The 23,191-nt window shown below is 41.4% G+C and overlaps 1 protein-coding gene across 6 annotated transcripts in view; it reads left to right on the top strand.

Annotated features, from left to right (window-relative positions):
• Window positions 1-23,191, top strand: part of FNIP1 (folliculin interacting protein 1) — a 90,928-nt gene that overhangs the window by 20,818 nt on the left and 46,919 nt on the right. For 4 of the 6 annotated variants that reach the window (XR_016444408.1, XM_090064405.1, XM_090064410.1 and 1 more), the window contains exon 2: window positions 17,268-17,394. Coding sequence is in view for 5 of the 6 variants with exons in the window: in XM_090064405.1 (XP_089920531.1) it covers window positions 17,268-17,394 (127 nt within the window). In the remaining variant the exon portion in view is untranslated. Of the gene's footprint in view, window positions 1-7,969; window positions 8,660-10,187; window positions 10,257-17,267; window positions 17,395-23,191 lie in introns of those variants that run through there. The other 2 variants (XM_090064406.1, XM_090064407.1) reach the window with 2 other exon arrangements.

The following is a 23,191-nucleotide window of genomic DNA, read 5'->3' as shown; positions in this document are numbered from 1 at the left end:
AACATAAGTTTATAATTCTGTTTCATTCTTTATAATTGTTTAGATAGCCAGCCCTTGCATTTTTACTGTGAAACTGAGACTTTTTAAGTGCAATGCAAGGAGAAATAGGACTCACAAAAAGGAAATGTGCCTTCCCTTAGGCATATGTGTAAGTCCAGTGACTTGTATGCAGCTACTCACAGGCTTAGGGTTAGATGTGTTTGATGAATCAGGGCCTAAAAATCTTATTCATAAAGGATATTTTGTAATTAGAAGGCATATGGAAAGATAAAGCTGAAAATGTCTAAAAATATTATTATTGGGGGAAAATACTAAAAAGTCTGTGCTGTAGATAAATTCTATTCAGAATTTACCTAAGGAAATTAACTTTGCGTGACAAATACCATATTGCAAAGCACAAATAACCTGAAGAATACTGATAGTTGGAAAAATATAGTTTTTCACTCCTTACATTATGTGGATAGTTTATACATAATTAAATGTCAGTGTATTCTTATCAAGAAGAAACAGTCAGAATTAGTTTCAGTAATGTACCTTGGTATGAAACCAGGACTTTATATTGCAAACACTGAAGTTTTTTTAAAGCATCAGAATGTCTGAATTGAGTTGGACTGAATGCCAGAAGATGAGTTTCCTACAGGTTTTCGCATTTGTAAGTACTCATGCAGCCTGTAAATTGGTTTACCTTGTGCCAAATCATTTGATGTTTTTAAGAGCCTGTTGCTATGGTAGCTGCACCCCACTTCAAAAATCCTGCATAAGATGCATTGCCGTAGGCAGGAATAAATCCTTAGCAAAGTTGTATGTACGCTCTAGAAAATTAAGCAAATACATCATATTCTGACACGCCTTGGGCCTGGATAACCCGAAGAAGGGTTGTGTGCGTCTGAGTCAGCTCATCTACGTTACTTGCAAGGTTCAGTCTAAGAAACTAGTAAGAGTAAACCAGCTGATCTGGGGTGGGAATTGGAGAAACAGTGGGTTCATAGAGTTAGCCAGCAGCTCAGACTGCTGGAACATTCGTTTCTTAGTAAAAGGTTGAAGTGATCAGTTTATGGGTAAAGAAGTGTGAGTTTCACTTTTGAGAACTAAGTGTCCCCTTGTGCTGTGCTAATTCAGAAACTGGCAGAACAGGCATTGCTATTTCTTTGACGTTAGGGCTTGCATCCCTATTTGCTTCTGTCTCATTTGTCTCATGACTGAATGAATCAACACGCAATTAAGCAGTCACATGAGGGACAGGGCAAAATGCTGCTCATACACTGATCATTGTGAATCTTTGGAGGATTGTTGCTTACGTCTGTTGTCTTCCTTGTGCGAGGAAACTCTGAATGGCAACCAAATGGTTTGGGGTTTTTTTCCCCTCCAATAATAATGGATTGCATAAACTGCAGCAAAATCAGTGCTACGAATGAGATACAGAAGAGTCAGAACAGTGGATCGGGGGGCGGGGGATGGATTTCTGAGCATTTTGAAACGCTTGTTTAAATTCAAGCACTGTGAATGGTTTGGTATTTAAAAGATTTTAAGCTCCGTAGTACAGTGCTCACGCAACTGAGACGACTAATGGTTTTAACTAAAAATGCAACTGGTGGGCAAGGAAAAGAAGATGAGGTCCACTAAATGGCATAAGGAGACTTGGCTTTTTTATTGCCAATTTAAAGTTTATGTTTTTTAAGTAGCATCAAGTTACAGGGGCTTTGTAAGAATTGCCTTCCAAGTCTGACTGGCAAATACTTGTCTGGAGATTTACTGGGTTCTCAATTATCACCCAGTCACAAGTGCAGTCACCTTTAATCAATTATACGGCCATGGACTACAGCCAGAGAATGCTCAAATCCCTCCGCGGCATGTTCCAGCCATATCACTTTCACAAGCAAGACCGTATTTTTCCCTTATAAGATTTGTGAAGCAAGCACTTCAGGACATTTTAATAAATGTAAGCAGGTTTCCACCTTGGCGCTAGCAACCTCTGCTGCATCCCAGGCCCCAGGACACGGGGTGGGGATTCTGGGGCTGGCATCTTGGTCATCTGTATCCTGTTAGCCAGTCTGCCTTCATCCCCTTGATGCCAGTCTTTTCTCACATGGTTGTTGCAGCGTGAAGATCTCCACGAGGGGTCGTTTGTGAACCCGCTGAACTGGCCAGCAGGCCAGACATGTTGGGGATGGAGACTGTTTGGGTTGGCAGACAATGTTTAGTTATAGGAGTTTGCGGGAACATGCTCTGCCAGTTAATTAGCTACATACGGATCAGAGCAGTGAGGCAGTTCTCTGGAATGTGCCAGGCAAGTTGGTGATAACCCAGAGTGGTTTATTACTGTGCTGCTTATGAGAAGTTGTAGTATCGATAGCTCCAGGCACTCAAATTATGGTATACAGGTACAGATTACATTTATCTCTTATTTGAATATTCCTTTTGAAATGTGAGACTTCAGAGGTCGTTTGGGGCTTTTGAAAATTACTCAGTTGTTGAACATATTTTCATGTAAGTGCTTTACTTGTATAAAATACTCACTTTGTCTTCATATTGAGCCTTATGATTTGCCAGATATTTAGCTGGTGTAAACCAGCTTAGCTCTTTGGAAATTAATGGCAGCATTGTCAGAACTCGCCTCTTTTTTGCAAGTTCCCCAAGTTTTGGTATTTTTTTTTTTTAAAGCCCCCAGCTTCTGTACTTGTGTTATGAGAATCTCTGAGTTTGTTAATTTAAAAAGAAAAACTTTCTAGCCCTTAACATTGCAAAGAAAACCTTGAGAGCATGAACGCAACTCAGAAAACAGAAGGTGACTAGAGATGCCTCAAAATACATTATTAGTTTTTCGGGGGTTTTTAAATCACGATACTTAAACTAATCTCATTTTGGAGTCTGATTCAATGGTTATGTTATGCTTGGGTTTGACACCACTGTTACGAGTGGAGTTACTGTGACATTGGTTTAAAAGCTGGCCCACATACCTTCTAGAGATCTTGCATTCAATTTTTTCCCTATTGATAGTAAATTCAGTACTTTGACTTGTATGCCATTTTTACATATTTGAAGTTATCAGACCTAAATGAACTCTAGAGCTCAAAGTAGTAATTCACCATTAAATCATAGAAGAGAGAGGCTGAAGAACTTGTAAATATGAGCCAGCAAACTTGCTTTTGTGCAGCCAGAGCCTGTTGAGATTGCTGTGTGTCCAGCACTGATAGAGCCAAACTTATTTTTTCATATTAATAATTCACAGTGTTGGGGAAAGAAATTTTGGGTGCTGGTTTTAATGAGAAAGTGTTGTGTATATTGTCTGCTAGAAAACCTGATGTATCAGACATATGGAGAAGTTGCATTGCTGACTATTAAGTTGTCCTTCAGGATCTTCAAGCGGCTGGAAAGCAGGGGCTTAAGGATGAAAGCAAATGTCCATAATTACACAGGAGAAAACCCCAACATTAAAAGGTCTCCTTTGCCAAATGAGAGAATGCTGTGTTCTTTTTAAATAAGACATTAAAAATTGATATGAGCCCTTTGTGTTCCATACTCTTAAAATAACTATTTGCAAATTGTTCTTATGTGGATGCATAAGTCAGGATTTCCCCCCCCCCCAAAACTTTCCATAAAATACACACAACACTGAACTACTTACACTTTATTTTTAATAGCTACAGGGAAAGATTATTCAGCTCTCTGAATACTCGGGAGTGCACAATAAAATAACTGTTTGGCAGGGGGAAAATGCCCTGTTGTCTTGCAGTACCAGTTGGTATTATGTAGGTTTGGTGTCTCATGTCTTATTTATAGTAGATTGCAATGGGAAACTGGATACAAAACAAACACCGATGTTCCAGTGTAGCTTAACTATGCATCAGATTCTTTCTTTGATAGTTATTTTTACTTTAGACATCTTTACTTTTTTTAATTTATCATGTGGTGATTAAAGGGACGTAGCCATTCTGCTCAGTCTCAAACTTTAACCATCTTAAAAAGGCAGGTAAATCCTATATAGCATCCCCCAAAGATACTTTGGGATAGATTCTCATTTCTGCTGAAACCTCTTCACGCTAGTACCAAAAGTAAATTTGAATCTCCTTGATTTTAATGCGAGGTTTGTGTTTGACTATCATTATGCTTTAAAGTATTTTTCATTAGTACCTCCCATGATCTGATTTCCTTTAAAGAAGATCTGTTTGGTACGCCTGTGTGAAGCGGCTAGTATTCGCTTCGGATTTGGCCGATTTGGGGACAGCGATTCGATTCAGTGATTCAAATCACTGTCCTGATTTTGATTTGGCCAGGCCAGGCGCGCCTCTCTCCCAGCCTGGCAATGGCTGCCCCAGCTCCTGGCACTTAAAAGCCTCAACTTGGTGCTGCCAGGTAGGGGATGATCCCTGCTGCCCCCCACTGCCCCATGCTGCATGGGGGGCTCTGCATGAGTCCCCTGACCCCCCTCCTAGCCTCCCCCAGGTGCTCTGCCCAGGCCAGCTCCACCCCTTTTAAGGAACCCTCTTTCCCCCCCCGCCCCCCCCCCCCCCAAAAAATAAAAAAAATCCCAGACTCACTGCTCCTGCTGGCGGGTGGTGATCCATGCTGCCTTGTGTCCTGTGGGGGGCTCTTCACGAGCCCCCAAGGCTGCACTAGGAGCAGTGAGTCCTGGGGTTTTTCTTGGGTTTTTTTCTTAAAGAGACAGAGCTGACCTGGGCAGGGTGGGGCAACTGTGGGGTGGGGGGGCTGGGGAGCTCATGCAGAGCCCTCCATGCAGCATGTGGCAGTGGGGGGGGGGCAATGGGGATTGCCCCCTTCCACCTGGCTGCACCTGGTGAGCACCGAGGCTTTTTTTTTTTTTTTAAGTGCTGGGAGCTGGGGTGGATGGGGTTGGCCATGGGGGGCGGGTCTGGGAGAGTGAACAAATAACCTAGCAATTACACCAAAAGGAGTTAATTTCTTCTGGTTTTATTTGTAATTTGTGATTGAACTGAGGCCCAAATCCAGCACTGGACCGTAGGCTAACAGATGTACATATGCACAGTCCTGCCAAGTGTAATGAGGCTGAGGCTTCTCAGTCCTCTGAGCTGCTCCATGGAAACATGCTTGAACCCAAGCAGCCTGACAGAGCTCAGTAGGGCTGTACTTGGGCACAGGCATCCTTCAACATGGAGCTCATTGTGGGATTAAGGGCCAAGTAAAGGCCAGGCTTTTGCCAGACTTTCTCGTTTTGCATTAATTAGTGTGTTGACCTTTCAGAATGCTTACTGTTCTGTTGCTAAAGTCCATATTTATGCCCCTAAACACAATGCCAGTGCGATTTTTGCCTCCTTCCCCCCTTTCACGTTGGACCCGGGGCCGGAGTCTGGTTGCTTTTGCCACTTGAGAAGTGTGTGGGTTGAAAGCCAGGCAGACCCCAGCTGGGGTACCACGTCTGGGAGATGGGAGGGAGCGGGGATTAACCTTAAGCTACCGGCATCTGCCCATGCCCCCTGCTCCTGCCGCTCAAGCAATGAGGGGACACTCTGGAGCAGGGTTTCCCACTCCAACTCCCACCCCCTTCTCAGCCAGCTGGAGCAGTGATGGTGCTTTGGCTAGGGAGGAGAGGGGTGGGACCAACCCTGGTCAGCTGGAGTAGACAGCACAGCCCAGCCCAGCTCAGGGCTGCAAAGCGTCCTGGGATGCTTGGGGGGCTGTGAGCAAACTTGAACTAGGAAGGGGTCTGGGACAGGAGTTCCGTAAACCGGTCTGCCTAAATCTATTCGTTCAACCAAGTTCATCTTAAACCACTTTCAAAATGACTGAAACTGGTTTATGTGCACTGAACTTCTGTTTTGTTACAGGTTTAAACTAGTTTCTGATCACATAAGCTAGTTTATGCGTAACTTCTGTCCCTAATTTATGTGACCAACAATTCATGTTGTTCTTGCTTTAAGACTTCTGGAGCAAATAATGTAGTTTTAACAAGTGTATTCAGTTCCAGGGCAGTGAGTTGAGAGCTTGTTGCCACACATGTCTGCGGAATAAAATGAGACTGTGTTACCTGTTGGTTTGTGTCATGGGAATGGGGGTGTTTGAACTAGCAGCAGGTCCTGGCAGATTTTCTCTAGTTTGTGGCAGTTGTTAGTGTCTATATACTTTTATGTGCCTGGACTTTTTTTTTTTTTTTTTTTTTTTTTACCACTTCATTAGTAAGAATCCATTCCACTCCTTTTCCTGGTTGGTTGTTAACTGAAGCTGTGTCCTCTTTCAGTGCTCTTCTCTTGAACGTGCATCAAGTTACTGTGAGGTAAAATGGAAACTTTGGTTGTTACTCCTGTAAATAAACGTTTACATAATACATTGATTAGCCTCAACTTCTCACCGTTACATTTCTGGCTAAAAAGGTCACTTTTGACATCATTACCCTTTAGAAAGCAATGCATACGCTATGTATAAATGACATGAATGGTTTTAGAGCAGTTTCATCCTGACAGGAGTGTATTACTGTATACAGCATGTGCCTCTTCATAAACCAGAAAGGTGACAGAAGTATTAGACAGTGTTGCTTACACATCAGTTTGAAGGGGGGTTGTAACTATTAAAAGCAGAATTTGGTTTTAAGATCGTTTCACATGTGCTTAATTTTACTTGTGTGAGCAATTCCACTGACTCTTTGGGCCACAGCTATATAGAATTTAAAGCACACGCCCAACTGTTTGTGCTTCTACTTTTGAGAGAGGCGGATTACCGCCTGCTGTGCCCATATTGTGTCTTGTACAAAAGATTGTAGTTCTGGATTTTATACTGAGTCAGATTCTCCTTTCAAGTTTTATTTTCTGCCTTCAGGAGACTAAAAAGAAATCCCGCTACCGGTCATGAGGTGAAACTTTGGCTTTATTGGAGTCAGTGACAAAACTCACAATGACCTCACTGGGGCCAGAATTTTTTTTCCCTGGAGTCAAAAATTCCACCTGTTCTACGAGGGTGTCTGTCTGCAGAGGAACTCCGTGTTCTTCTGTGGAGCTGATCCTAGAGGGCCAAATCTCAGGCTTCAGGAATGAATATACATGAAAATGTATACTTGTTCATCCTATTTCTGTGAAATAAAAAGGTAGCTAATACTGGTGACCTCTGTGGTGTGGTTAGGGGGGAGAGAATTTTAATTTTGAAGAATGAGTATTAAGCTGCACGTGTGTTGCAGGTACTTGTAGATATTGGGTAAAATCAAAGGAAGGTTTCCCCAAGGATGATGGCCCTCATTTTTTGCAATTCTCTCATGTGCTTCCAAAATATTTAGCGTCTTTTATCGCACATCGAGCTTCCAGGTCCCGTTCCCTCCCTTTTCCCAGGATGTTAGGATAAACTGTGTAAACACTGAGCTTTTTGCTCTTGTGATTATATTACTAAACACCCTTCCTTCCATGGCCATGAGTTAACACAAGAGCAGTTATGAAACCCTGTTTACAGCTCTGCAGCTGGTCAGGGTTTCTTTATGGGTCTTATTTCACATCTCTCCTTTTTAAAGTGTATATTGCCATCCAATTATCTGGACTATTCCTGGAGTTTCACTTGTAATATTAATGAGCTTTTACAAAGCATACAATGCCTCCTTTGTTCATATAGGAAACTGTTGAAGAGGGAGGGGAGGTTTCTTATAACACCCCACCCCAACAATAAAATAAAATAGAATGCATCTGCTTTTCCTTAGTATGCAGTCATACTGAAGTTATGCAGTGTGGAGCGTGCATGTCAGCAATTGCACCTTGTGCACGAAACATGGGCAGGCATCATTTTTCTGTTTCCAGTATAAAGCAGGGATCCAAACAAGACCTTCTGTATAGCTAAACATTTTAAAGGCCTTATGTTAATGGTGAATTCTGTGTGCATGAATATAAGGCAAAGCTAGGATTGGTTGGCAGGCTCACTGCAGATCCAGGTGGCATATACTGACAGCTTTGGGTCACATGATGGCTATTAGTGCTTGCTTTTCCACTCCTCTGGCTCAGCTTGTCAGCAAGGGTTGAATGCAAGCATCCTGCAGCTTCCAAGAATGTAAGGGGGAGGGGAAGTCTGGGGGGAAGCTGCTTTGGTGTTTTTCTCCCCCCCTCATCTTCGATCAATCTGAATTCCTGACAAATGTGGATTGTGGAGGTGCAGAACTGCAGCCACAGTTGCCAAGGGAGTCTGGTCATGCGGCTCAGCCCATATCGGATTCGCTGAAGAAGGATAGATTAAACTGGCATGTACAGTCTACGTTGTCTGCCAAAGCAGCACTTAGCTTTCAGATGAATTAGATTGATCTTCTCTTCTCTGCAGTAATACACTTGAGGAGACAAAGGAACTGGAAAAACAGACAATATTTACTTTAGTAAGGATCCTGGACTGTGCAGCAGAATGGAAGGACAGAATATTGGTTATGAAACTATAGGGGACTGTAGATGGATCCTCGCGCGAAAGCCCGTGTTTTGCTTCGACAAAATGATTTCTTTAAGGCAGTTTTTGTGATCCTGTTGCTAGGATTAAGCTTTTTGCATTGCAGCATGGAGCCTTTTGTTTGAGTTAAATTCAGACCTCTCGATATGTCACCTGACAGTCTTGTGGTTTTGGATGAATATGGCTCATTGCTATTATTAACCTGGGTTGGCAGCTGGGCATAACAGGAGTTTATAGGGATTTTGAAAAGTGGAACTGCTCAGGGGATAAAGATGCTTTCCAGGTATGGAAATAAAGTTATTGCAATTGTTTTAACAATTTGGACACTGTACTTCCTAACAATTGATTTGCTGCTCTAATTTTTTTTTTGTAGAAATATGATGCTTTATAGAGTTGGTTTGGCTTTCTGATTTCTGCAACTGTATAGAAAATAGCTCTTTTCTGTATTTTTAAATATCCTAAGTTAATTTGATAACTATAACTTTGCAAAGATTAGTTTTGATCTGCTGAAGTAATGGGAAGAACTGTATTAAATGCTAGCAGATTTAAGTCAAAGGGATTTTTGTTGGTTTGTGTATATTTTTGTATATCAAGGCATTTTTTCCAAAAGAACTAATGAGGAAAAGTTTGTGTATGTGTGTTTTAAAGCCTCTCGAAACTGAACAGGTGTTTTCTAAAATGGCATGCTTTTATACATGCCCTCAAATCTGGAGGCATAGATAGTGATCTGGAATGACAAGAGTTAACTTTAAATTCTTAATTAATTGCTGGAGGTCAAGTTGTAAAAATAGTCAACATATTTATTGATTCCTTCCCACAATACCTTCAAGGCTACTGTTTTCGTGGTTCATGTTTTTAATTCTACCATAGCTAACCTGTATATGTACCATGTCTTTATTTTCTGTGTCCGCTTGGTTGGAGGCCAGCAAAGAATTAAATCCATGTTCCACGAGGCATTTTTGGGTGTGTGTTGGAATTTCGAGAGTGTGAATTAGGCATGGAGTGAGAGCTGAATGGATAAACAGAGGCAAGTGACTAACAGGTGGGAGTTAAAAATGAAAACAAACTAAAGTTAGCTTCGTTTGCAGTTTAAAGAATAAGACAGCAAACTAGAATTTGGGAGTCGGGGCCAGCAAACGTGGAAACCAGCTGAAGTTTATGTCCCAGTTCAGTGCACAGAGTGCAGATGCCTGACTTGTGACCAACTGTTACAGTATGTGCATGGTGTGAGTAGCTCACAGTTCCTGAACCCCCAGTAGTACAGCTATTCAGAGTGAGCATTGCTAAACTACTAGATGAATGAGACAGATTTATAGACATGGCAGAGAGCTGGCCTTTTCACTGCTACAAAGCCTGCGGCTGGGCCCTCCCTTTCTTCTGGGTATAGGGAACCAAGAAATATGAACAGGAATCCTCAGCTTTGATTTAAAAGAAAAGTTGGTTTTTAGCCCTAGTCCTTAGGATGAACTTTGCAATGTAACCTCATGCGCTCTTTCCGGCCCAGGGCAGGGGGTCAGATTCGATGATCTAATAGGTCCCTTTCAACCCTAATAACTGTGAAACTAGTCCATAGGGCTGAAAGCTTGTTGCAAATCCCTTCCTAAAGAGCAGAGGGGATTCAGAGACTCCTTGCAGCCACTGTACCCCCAGCTCTTTAACTTCAGACAAAGCCATGAGTAAGTTAACAGCTGTAAGTGGCAGTGTTGCCCAGGGTACTAATGTAAGCAATTTCCCCATCAATTATAATGGATCCCCTCCAGAGCCTTGGTCAAGTCACATAGCTCAGTTTTAATAAAAAATTTTCCCTGCAGGAATGGGGCCAATGGACACAACCTTCCCATGAATGCAGATCTAAGGACATCCGTCTTGCAAAACGTTTTGTATGTATCAGCTCAGAGGTTGTATTAATGTAGAGATCCCCTTCCTCCCCATGGCCATATGTGTTACGCCACTGAAGCTTAAAGAGAACTGTTGCAGAAAGAGTTGTGCATGCAAACCAAGGCTATAAATTTATCACACCCATCATAGGGTATTGGATAATGAATTTCATCTGGTTTTTTGGGTGTCTCTAACCATCAACCTAGCATCATCGGTGCATCCCTAGTATGCGTCCAGCTACTTGTGTTTGTTCTGGAAGATCTACACAGCTGTATGGCAGCAGTCAAATAGGGAGCAACTGGCTGACCCATGTCAAGAAAATGATAGAGAGTATTTGTCCTTACTATGAGTCCTACATTCTGTTTGTCACATCACCATAAGGCATGAGAAGAGGAAAGGTCCAGAAGTACGTGGAGAAAGTTGCTGGGGACTGGAAGAAGGCTGTCTTCATTGAAGAGTGTAAGAGCAGAGATGACAAAGGTGTATAATACACTGAGTGTCACAGAGAAGGCCAATAACCTACTTCTTTTTCCCCTTTCCCATAGTAAAATGTATGCAGGATTTTCAATATTAATAGACAACACATATGTATAAAATGTTGTCTTTTATAACATTTCCACATATAAAAGAAAACCCCTAAAAACCTGTTTAACTCACTGCTTCAGGATGTTTTAGATATAGTTTAGAAAGGTACTAAATACAGATTACCTTTACACTTTGAATGTAAGCTCCTTTGGGGCAGGGACATTACTCATGTTAAATATTTGTGCAGTGTAGTTTGGATTCCTAACGGGCCCCTCTAAACATTACCGCAGTACAAGTAGTAGTAAATAATAATAATACAGAAATAACTGCATTGTGCGGTAGGTAGTCTCATTAAAATTGTGGGCTATGAATCTCTGTAGGCTTTAACGAGTAAGTATTCCCTCTGAAGGTGAGGGAAAATGTCATCTCCAGTACATAGCAATGTAGTCCCAGCTGCATAACGAACTGCACGCTTTCCTTTGAAGCAGTTGGCGCTGGTCACCATTGGAGAGGGAGCACCAGACGAGACGGACTAGTGCTTTTTCAGTATGGCTGTTCCTATCGACATTCTGAAAAGGTGCTAACATGAAAAACATGCAGAACAGATAAGCTGGCATAAACTATAAATATCATTTGCGTAGATGCTTTTAAAAATAGTTTGAAGTGATTCATCACCAGGCAGTTTTCATAACTGTGGTTAACATGTTGAAAACAATAGTTTCATAGTTTCAACTTACTTTTTCAGGAATTGGGCATATTCCTGTGTAGTGATCTATGATTTTTACCTATTTGGTGTCTCTCTCAGTTGGCTTTCATTTCAACCATACATCTTTTTAAACTTCCAGAACTGTCTTGTTATTTAAAAGTAACCCAGTGGTCACTTAGGTAAGAGTGAAACAACATTATTAACATAAGTTGTTAATGACAAAAGGGATTTCTGTTGATCTTGTACAGAAAACAAGTTTGTGTTGTCTTCAGCTTTATGGGTGGGGGAGAAGGCAGCATTTTTTGTGTGATGGTTATTAAAACCAGCATGGAGCAATGCATAGGATCATTCCATTACCTCTAGCGGATAACTTCTTCATACTCCAGTGCGTGCTGTGTTTTCGGGGATGTGTAAAGAAATCCAGCTGTAGGCTATGTAGAATTCTGGATTGCATCCTGCTTGCCCAACTCCCAGCATTGGTGTTTTTTGTTTTTTTTAAGGAACTGCCCAATGGATCTGCACATGAAGAGTGAATATTGGTGTATTAGAAGGTAGGGAGGTAAGGCAGGGAAAAGAGAGAGCTGTTTAGCTGGACCAGACCCATTGGCTCTCTGTGACTAAATGTGTGCTGGATGTTTGTTTCTAAAGAGATGTGCAAATATTTCTCTTGTTTTTGACTAGTTTTAATTAGTTTGGTAACATCTGGATTCTGCAAATTGCCTGTTCCCCAACTTCTTCCAAATTCAGTGCAGGAGCAGATGTCACCATGATATTCCTAATAAAATTAAAAACAATGTACCCTGTTGATTATTCTATAATGTGATGCTTTAAAGAACCCCGCCCTCCGCTTTCCAGATTTTAAGTCATTTTCAGCTATGTGCATAGCCTGCTTGCAGCTTGTCCTGTTAACCTGAAAACTCCCTTTTATCACTAAGACCTTTCTTCCTCATTTGGGGCTCAGAGTGTTTTGTTGGGAAGATCTAAAGACTCCATTTTATGGAGTCCAGTTTTCAACTAACCTTTAAAGAGGCTGAGTTTTTGCAATATTTTGCAACTATAATGGAATATGTACAATATTTTTTAATTGGGTGGGGGAAGGAATTATCCAAAGCATCTAAATAATTTGCATTCAATGGATCTTGTGCCTCTAAATCATTTTGGTGCTTATGAAAATCTTACGCTGTGTAAACTGGCATTTGTATTCTAGTAGTGCCAAGGGGTCTCTGTCAGGATGGCGTTGTGTTGTATGAAAAGAAATAATTCAGCTTCTTTTCTGCTATGAGGTCAGAATGCTAAATTTACAATGACATAATTTTCCATGGCAACAGAGAGTGGTTTATTTAAAAAAAAAAAAAAAAAAAAAAAAAAAAGCTCCAAAGCAAGATCAACCAGGAACATCTGGATTGTTCAGAAAGATCTTCTTTTCTCATTCAGATTTATAACTCAGTTGAGATTTCCACAACAGGGTGGGAGATTGAGACACATTTTTCCTTAAAATTAAGAGAACTTGTGAGTGAATTGGATATCAGTTGAACTTCATAGTAAGATTCCATTTACAAACACAGTTAGTGAAATGTGTCGCTTTACAAAGGATCTGCCACAGAGTTTTGCCCTATATTACACGGAGTAGTTTTGTTCGTTTTCCCTGGGTGCTCTTCTTAGGTGTCAGACTTACCAACACTTTAAATCTGCTAACGAGGAATGCTGTTTCTTGCTAAAATATGTCTCTGCTGAATGGAACAGGTGTGAGCTTGAGGTGCCAGTCTGCTTGTATTTACTGTATATCCTACTGAACCTTCTGCTAATACTCTTTGGTTTCTTCTGGTTCAAGGAACAGTCCACTACTGCCAAGGAATATTTTTTGCGAAGCTAAAAAGAGCTTTACAGCTATATTATGTAAGACAGATAACACTTAACTCATCTGTCATGAAATATGATTTAAAACATACATTCGTTACTGGTGTATATACTTGAATAGAGAAAGTTAGTGTCCTGTGCAGAAATGGAGATATAAACAAGCTTTTTTTACCTTGTTCAAATATCTTGTTGAATGCCGTAAGGTTTTTATATTTAGCTTTCTGTCCTCTTAGCGTTTAGCTGCTCTTGGGGCTTCTTATAAGCAGACTTTCCAAGTATCTGGAACAGTTACTGCCCTTGTCTGCTAGTAATTTCAAAGCTGAATATCAGAAGTACTAGCTAATGAAAGTCAGGCTTTTGTTTAAAATGGATGCAAATTCAAATGCACAGTAAAGGGTAGGGCAAGTAAAATCCCTCCTTTTCTTTTTTTGAGCAGTAGCTGGTTATTGCATTGTTTGTTTGTTTGTTTGTTTGTTTGTTGTTTCATGAGTTGTCATTGACATAACTGTTTTCCAAACTTCCCATCCACTTTCACTGAAGAGTGAGAGAGGGTTCCTCCTTCTGCTGGGAGTGTGAGGTTATCTGTTGTCCTCATCTCACTGGGGAGAGATTGGACAAAGCCAAAAGCTTGAGCTTGAAATTGCTTGGCGTCTCTCTCAGTTAATGGCTCTTTTCAGAATTGTCTTAATTGCGTTTGACAACAAGCGTTGTGATGCCCCTTTGCTCTGCTTCACTGAAAAAGACATCCCCGGCTCATCGAAGGATTCTCAGGCCTGTCAAGAGACTGTTCACTATAGACGACAGCTTTATCCATGCAGAATCTACTGCAGGGGTGGGCAAGATGTGGCCCACCAGGTCATTCTATCTGGCCCATGGGGCCCCTAAAAAATTTAGAAAATGAATACTCATCTGCCCTGGTCTGCCTGTTATGCAGCCCTTGATGGCTTGCCAAAACTCAGTAAGCGGCCCTTTCCCCAAAATAATTACCCACCCCGATCTACTGCCACTTCAATAAATGACAGAATTCCCCTTGGTTTGTATGTAAGATTGGACATTTGATCAGAGACAGGATCAACGTTTCATGCACAAGCCATACCCTGCAAGTTGTGTTGGTCTGAGAGCTGGTCTAGCAGAGTATAACTTTTTCACGTAGAATTTGGTTATTTGATAATCCATCTTCCTCCTCATGTGCACACATGACTCTTTTTTTTTTTTTTTTAAACTACCTGGCCTTAACTGAGTACACAGAGGGAAAGCCAGGCTCTTGCAGTCAAAGCTCTAGACATCAATGTATTTTACTTTTAAAAAATTTTTAATTTAATTTTAACTTGAGCAATCTTGAGTTGCTCAAGTTCTCCCCTGTGATCTCTTTGCCGTTAGTTGCATAGCATCCTCTCTTCAGCTTCTGTTTTTCTCTCTTGTTACTAAATGGTAGAAGCCAAACAGTTGAGAAAATGGACTTCCTCCCTTAAGAGGCCCAGGTAATTCTACTTACAGTACCCAGATTCCTTCTAGATGATCTTACAGAAGTTATAACCTTATGAATTTCTATTAGTATCCCCAGTTTTTTTTGGGTGGGGGGAGGATTCTGTATCTTTGGCTTCATACAGACATTCAGTTTCTCTAGTCTCTGCTCTCCTAGGAGAAACCACAAGTTTATAGCTCTTCAGGATTTTTTCCCAGACTAAAAATGGCCACTCCAGGAGACAAATAACCTGGGAACAACCAGGGTTAAATCACTCCTAAAAGAGTTTCTCTTGGGAGAGAGAAAGGTCTGTACATGTTGTGATTTCTCCCAGAAGAGAACATAGTCTTCCAGAACCCCCACTCCCTCCTTTCCCCCCAGGAGACAGTATGGTACTCCCTGGACTCTACTGCTCCCAGAACACACCCTCTTCACAAGCCCCACATTGTGCTGCAGGGAAACACAAGCTGACCATGGGCAGTCCGAGTCAGCCAAGCAGGGCTGCCCTGTGCACTACTGCCATCTGTTGCCAGGCAAACTAAGGGAGCTCGCAGAGCATGCTGTGCTGTGTGCCCCCGTCTTCCCTTCCACCACCCTTAGGCTGTACAGTGTGAGCACTGCAAGCTCTTCACTTTTCAGGGTTTCAACATTTGAATGTCTGTACCTGCAGCTCTGAGTGAGGTTTTTTTCCCCCCCTTCTATTAAGAGTATAAACCTGGGAGAACTCTCTCAGATGATTTGAATATGTATATGTAGCCACTGACTATTGAATGAATTTTCTGTAGCTAAGTTCTGCTACAGAAGTTGGCAGGCTGTAGGTGACTTATATTGGCTCACTAAGGGGGTCAGAGGGGAGGTGACCTTTTGGGTCAAGTCATGGAAATAGGGAACAATGAATCTTAATGCTGTTTTAGGGATATGCATCTAAAATTCCCAACTGTTAATTTATAGGCATCTAATTGTCGAAAAGATATGGGCAGGCGCAGCTCTTTCCCTAGGGACAAGGAGTCTTTCTCCAGCTGACTTACTATAAGTTTCTTTCTGTAATTGTCAGAGAGAGCTCCATGTGATTCTCCTTGATAGAGTTACATCTCTTATAGCAAGGATAGCTAGATAGAATTTCATGCTGATTTAGAAAGTGGCTCTGCTTTTTTATTGTCTGGAAAGCAAATCCTGCCTACTCTGTGGGTGGAACTGGCATCTAGCAGTTCTTATTTCCAGGAAATGAAGAGCCACAAGTTTTAAAAAAAAAAAAAAAAAAAAAGTCCCAGAGATCTCCTGTGACAGTGCAGAGCATTGATCTTTGGCTTGGTGTGTCATTTTTAGTTGTTCCACAAGAGTTTTTTTTTTTATTTGACTTACTGCGATGCATGCAGTCAAACCTCTGCAGAGCAAGTTCTGTACAATGAAATTGTTCATGATAAGTACTAACAAATTTACTGTGTAGTAATAAAAGCAAGACCATCCATAGAAAGAGGGGAAAAGGGCCTTTCAGGCTTGAACCCTTGAACAAGATCCTCATTTGTGAAGCTTCCACAAAATTCAGTGGACATCCTGAATGCGGAGCTTTCAGAGGTTCACGTCTTACTAGGCTACCGGATCAGTTGCTGGGAATAAATGTGTTTTCAGAACCCATAATGTGAGCTCTCACTTTGGCCCCAGTCTAGTAACACACTTTATAATACCTGTGATTAGGGACCTACCTAAATAATGGCAGAAGTTCATGGCACCTTACACATACACACCCCTACCTGTGGTTTTTGCCTCTTGACCAGTGACTGGTGGGGGAGGATGCACAGCGAAAAGACTGGGATTAAAGGTACCGCTGCACCATGAACTTCTGCTATTTAGGTAGGTTCCTACCTGTGGTAGCAATTGGGATTTGTGATTGTCCTGGTATTGGAGGACATTGTTTTAAACTTACTGAAGATCTGTTCTCTCATAGCTGTGGGTAGCTGTGACCTGTGATTCTGGTCTGCTATAAGAATAGCAAGATAATCATGAGGAGTTTAATGGAAGTATTTTATTGCAGTGGGGTTTTTTGACAGGTAAAGATGGGAAATGCATGGTAGCTTTGGCACATTAGCCTTCTCAGTTATGCAGCTAAATGCTCACAGATAGCACTGCATTTTCCTGTGGTTCCTTGATTCTGGCAGCTGGAACTGTGAGGGAAAAAAATCACAAGATGTGATAACAGCACAGGAATTGACAACACTGGATAAATAATTACTTCGGGAGCGTCACACAACTTACACCATGGCACTGCAGCTATTTATTTACAAGCACTTTGTAGTGAAAGCGCAATGTTTGCACAGGATCAAAGGGTTTTTAAGAAAAATGTCATTGCATCTCTTGGACTTTATTTGAACATCTGGCTTTATTAAAAAAATAATGTAAAGAAACAATGTCAGAAGTCACTGTGGTAATAAATTTTTCTGCTTCTTTATTTTTTCATTGAAGCTGGCCTTTACCAGAGTTTGACCCAAGTCAGATCCGACTGATTGTGTATCAGGACTGTGAAAGAAGAGGGCGGAATGTCTTATTTGACTCCAGTGTTAAAAGGAAAAGTGAGGATGTACCTGTGTCGGTGAGTATTTTTCAGCTGAAATGTGATTATAATATATGACTTCTCTTTTTACATAATACAGGAGTGAATACACAAAGGTCAGGACAATAAACATTTTGTATTCATTTATTTGTTAACCCTTTGAACACACACACACACACACACACACACACACACACACACACACACACACACACACAGAGTGTGGCAAAATGATCATGTTTGTGTGCGTGTGTATAGCACATTATTCAAGCTTCAGGGATTGCCTCTAACAGCTCTAAATATTTTTGACATCTTTTAATTCTGGGACTTTTCTTTTTTCACCCTCAACTTTGAAAAGTTTTGAAAAAGAGATGTCTTCCTTTTCTGTGCCCCCTAGCCATGCAATGCTGTGCCTATATGGTTGAAGACCATGACACAGAAGAAACTGAGAATTTGATCCGTTTATGATGGGGATCATATGATGTGGCAGCCTGCAGTGGCAGGGAACTGGACCAGCTGACCCAGGAAGTCCCTTTGCATCTTGTGTCCCAGGTCTTGGTGTTCTTTTGCCAACCTTTTTTTCCTGGTGTCTTGTGTCACTTCTTTGGCAGAAAGTTTCTTGAAAGCTTTGGGGGTTTTGCCTTTTTGCTGCAGAATGACCTGCTGTTTATTGATCTGTGAATTTACAAAGTAACTGCTAGAGCAGGACAAAGGAGAATGTTTGTAGGGGTCAGGCATGAGAGAGCTGAGTTTCAGTCCCAATCTTGTCACTGACTGCTGGTGTGAGCTTGGCCAAGTCACTTAGCCTCTCTGACCCTCATTTTCTCCACCTGCAAAGGTACAGATATTAGGCACTGCATGAACTCAATTTGGTCATGTTTGGTTATCTCCATTAGGTGCTGCCTAGTGGGTATAAAACTAGGTACTTTAAGTATGGCTACAGAAAATGGCAGTTTTATCACAAAAAAATTGTTTCTGCATTGGGTGCGGGAGCATATCTGTAAACTGCACCAGCCAAGTTTGACAGAAGCTGCAATTTGTTCTTTCTTATCCAGACTGACTGCCTGCTACTTCCACCAAATACCCTATCTAATTCTTGTGGGAACTTTGTGTGGTTCTGAGCATAGATTTTTAATGACTCTTCATAGCTGAATATAACAACTTTTATATCCACAAATTAACAACCGGGTTTCCTTGTTGCGGAGTTTTGATTTGATGTTTGACTGGGGTTTAATTCCTGTAGCAGCAGCACGAGACATCACAAAATGTTTTAGATGTCCCTTACTTTTTAATTTTGAACCCGTAGCAGTTTTATTAGGCTAAAAGTACAGAACTGTCCATGTATCTTTGCCAGCAAAAGAGTTCATACTTTTAAAAAAGAGTTCTGCTCGTATGTCACAAAACAAAATGTAATAAACAAGGTTTTGTCAGTCTGTAGTACATACCTGTGCCGCCTATTTCTATTCCTATCAATTTCTTTGAGTCTAGAAAACGCATTTAAAAGAGTGTCTTTACTTACACAGTGAACTTTTGAATTTTGTGGGCTGGCTTTATTATTGGAAGCATAGTTCATTTTGACAGCTGAATATCTACAGAGTTCCACTAAAAATACTTGTTTCATTAGACTGACAGTTCAGCCAATACCACTCCTCCACAATTTCTTCTTGTTCTTTGTGCCATGTCTCAGTGGGGAAAAAATAGCCAACTGTATTCCCCATCCCCATAAAACAACTATCAGATAAAGAATTGTTCCCAGGCTGTGAAGTAAAATGCATAGTGCTAACCTCCAGTGCTTTTATGTAAGTTTTTTTTTTTTCATGAGAGAATTGTTGACGACACAGTTCTTGTCACACTTCCCACCTTGACAGGGTCATCCCGTGCAGCCTTCCTTGACTCAACACAACATTTCAGTAACAATTGGGTTTTGCAGGTAAAACTTGTGTCCAGCTGTCTTCAGCTCAGCTTGCTCCTAGTGCAGTAGTCTTTTGTGGTTACAAACTGGAATTTGTCAAGGAGTTGTGTTATTTCCCCACTCCATCTTGATTTTTCATTAACAAAGACACACCCTGCATATATAAAGAGAGAGATCTTGGCTCTAAGCACATTCCAAGGCACTCTTGCCCTTTTGCAGTAAGACTTGTGTGTGGGATGGGCTCTCTGTTGTGAATGAGTATCTGTTAAGTGCTTCACAGAAGTCAATGCCTTCTGCTCCCTCTCCTCCTCCCTCCTTGGATTTACTAATGTGATTTGTATCTGTGAGTTTGCAGATATACAAAGCATGAGATTTGTGAACATCCTCAGCACCAGTCTAACCAATTGATTTGAAGTCCATTGGGTTAGGCAGAGGCCAAGCAATTTTGAAAATCCTGCCCCAAGGCATCATATGACTGTGTAGGCTGTTCTTTTCCTTGTATAGCCAGCTGGGCAACAACTCTTCATTTCTGATTTTTTTTTTTTTTTTTTTTTCCTACTGTTTCCAAGAAGTATCATGAAATTTAACTCTACTTTACATTATCATTGTTTCCTTTACGTGCTTGATGATAACGTAAAGTAATATCAATCCTGTTTGGTGTCTATATATAGATAGATATAGATATAGATTTCCTTTGACTCCTGTCTCATAACCCGAAGAAGTAGTCAGTGAGATTTTGGAGTGTTCAAACAGTAAGTGCTGAAGGCAGGTGTCCGATTTTCTCAGATATAGGGTTATAAGTGACATGCGTGGCGGGGACAGAGAATTAAATTTGCATTTAAATGAGGGATCTATTAATTGTAGAGAGTCTTCAGCAGAAAAGTCACAAGATGATAGATTAATATGAGCCACAATACTAGGACCATAGCTTATTTTGTCTTTCCAGTTTTTAAAAGTATGAAGTACAGAACAAATGAAGAATGATGAAAGGAAAAGGGGGGAAATAAAGATCAGGACAATTAGATGCACTCCTGAATGAATAATGTGGTGTGTTTTGTTATTACTGGAAATGGGACTACAATAGATAGCTTTGGTGAGGACTGCCTGTAGCTCATTTTGTAGGAGAGGTTGTTACTTTTTCCTGGGGCTTTGCAGGGTTAAAGTTCTTCAGCCAGGCTGACAAGGGATCCACGGGCCAGAAGCCTTAGGCTGTGCATCCTGAGAATGTTGGCTGAGTGGTGTGCCAGGCATTTTCACTTAGATGGGAGATATACTTTGGACAGCTGTTGGGTTTTTGGCCTGTAGGATGAGGCAAAGCAATTCCCGTTTGTGTATCCCGGACCTTTTTTGGTACTTGGCACCACCAGCTCTTTCCCAGTGTTTCAAGGGATGTCCTATTAATTAGTCAGCCTTCTGTATCCAGGTGCCTTATGCCATCTTAGACCCTCTGCTGAAGTATGCTGGTGGCCATTCTTTTTTCCCTCGTAAACAGCAGAAAGTTGGGCAAGGCTCCACTTTTGGTTTTGCCAGGATCTCAGAAGAAGAAAGTGATAGCATTTCTCAACATTGTGACACCAGATCATGAGGAGATGTATCAGCATAGGAATTATTTGCATAATGACTGTGTGATGCAAAGAGGAGTCATTACTAATGCCTTTACCAAATAGCTTGGGTCCACATGTAACACCTACCTCTTTCAAATTTCATTAGTTACTCAGAGGTTGGAATCAGTTGCATTAGTCTTACTGGCAGCTCTGTTGGTCTAATTCACTTGTGTTAATGTGAATTTTGGCGTTCATACCTCAGCTGTGGGACTCAGCCATCATGGCACTGCCTTATGCTATTTGTAGGAAACAGCATCTACCCCATACTAGGATGTCTCCTGGTATCCTCACATGTATGCCCAGTCCTTTTTATCCTTCACACTTTCCCCATCCTCCACTCCTTATTTTCCTCTGAATATGCAAAATCCAGACCAAGAGGTGACTTGGGCATGTGCCTTCTCAGTGAGGCCAAGGTTATAAGTTTGTGGACAGGGAAAGGCTTTCTTCAGAAGTCTTTGAAAAAGTAATACGGGACCTGATTTTAACTTTGCTATAATAAGAAAACGGACTTTTCACATTCCTTTTAAGATACATGAACCAGACGGCAAGGCCCAGGCTAAATTCTCTGCCTGCACTCTACATTTCCTGACACTTCAAATGAGTGCTTGACTTCTCAACCTTGACGCCGCATTCACGCTGGCCGTTTGCTGGGACTCCCCAGTACTGTACTGTGTTATATTATGGTGTTGCTGTATGTTATTCATACGGCACTGTAAACGCAAGTGTGGCTGGCATGCAAAGACAAGTAGAAATACAATGTGATTGCCCCAAAGAGCTGGCAGTCCAATTGGATGAGAACATATCAGAAATGATGCCACATGGGGGAGGTAGGAAGGGAAACTAAAGAAAACAGTGGGAGGGGAGCCCTGAAGGAAAGCCTCCCCCAGGGAGAAGTATAGGTAAGACTGTTTTTTTCCTATATGTCTTGTTTAGCAACATTTTTTTGCTCTGTGTTTTGCCCTGATGTTTCATGGTTCAGTCTGGTGAGCAAAGGACACTTTCAGAGGGGGAGTTGACTGCAGAGGGTTGTTTAGAGACAAGTGAGTTTTTGAGTTTGTGGCAGCCTGGAAGGAGTAGGACATCCAGTGTGGTCAAGGGGAATCGGAGGAACTAGAGGAAGAATAGACGAGGATAAAGGCAGGGCTATAAGTAGGAGCCAAGTTGTAGAGAACATAGATTGCGAGTCAAAATGTGAATGGGCACTGAAGATAGGTAGGAGTAGAGAAGGAAGCTGAAGAAGGAAGTGACCTGCTCCAAGGGTTGAGAGTGGAGGAGGACTTGTAGCTGTGACATTTTGGAAAGAGTGGGAAACAGGGAAGTGAGAGTCAAAGATGGCAGGAAAGGGAAGCCTGTGGGATTCGAGAAGAAAGTGAACCAACGATTGTAACATTTGGGTTAAAGAGCAAAAGGTGGCCCAAAGATGATGGGGCACGCGAGTCCCATTTTCACCAAGTTACATACTTTAACTGTACGGCAAGATGGGTGACACTTAGCTAAATACTGACTTAACTTTGTAAATCGTCACTTACGAGGTCACATTTCTCCAAAAGCACATAAGTGGCATGTTGTTTTAAAAAAGTCAGGCATTCTACAAAGCTGGAAGATGGGAGAAATGTTGGGATACTAAATTGCTTGAGAGACTAGTGATGGGATATTGAGCCTTTTGCCTTTGAAGTGACCTATATAAAATTGAGATGGTGATCTCAGTCTGCTTCCTAGTGAACAAGTTTTCAGAGTGCAAGAGACTAAGTAGGAAGATGCAGATGCCAACTGTAATGGTAAATAGAGTCTGAATCTTCTCAACCCTTGATATGCCTTCTAAATAGATATGGAGGCATATTCGTAGCAGTGTGGCGGGTTATCTTCCCTGCTTCTCCTGTCTGTAAATGCACATAGGAGCCCAACAGCTCTAAGAAAAAAATCAGGCAATTTACATGATTACTGTTCTAAAAAACAGCAGTTCTTCCTCTTACACATGGAGCTGGAAAAATGGGCAATAATCTATTCTTCTACGCAGATGCACAAATATTTATTTATCAGCTTTTACGGTTCAGACCATAACAGGAATCAAATGTGAGATTCAGTTTCAGTCTATGAGAACAATTTCTCTTTCCTTAACACAGTGCCCACTTTGCTCTGGGGGTGAGGGTGTCCAAATGGAGAATTCACAGACTGAAAGCTTATTATGATTCTTGTTGATCATTGAGGGGTTTTTTAATTGCCCTGTAGTCTCTGAGTCCTTCCCCCTGCCCACCCCCCACGTTCTTTTTTGCTACATGGCTTTTCTCTATTACGCAGACTACCTTTTTTAAATGCACTT

This window comes from Crocodylus siamensis, chromosome 10 (assembly GCF_052110815.1).
Source record: "Crocodylus siamensis isolate JL-2025a chromosome 10, ASM5211081v1, whole genome shotgun sequence".
Classification (NCBI taxonomy): Eukaryota; Metazoa; Chordata; order Crocodylia; family Crocodylidae; genus Crocodylus; species Crocodylus siamensis.
The sequence above is the reverse complement of the archived record's forward strand: the minus strand, read 5'-3'. Positions and strand labels throughout refer to the sequence as shown.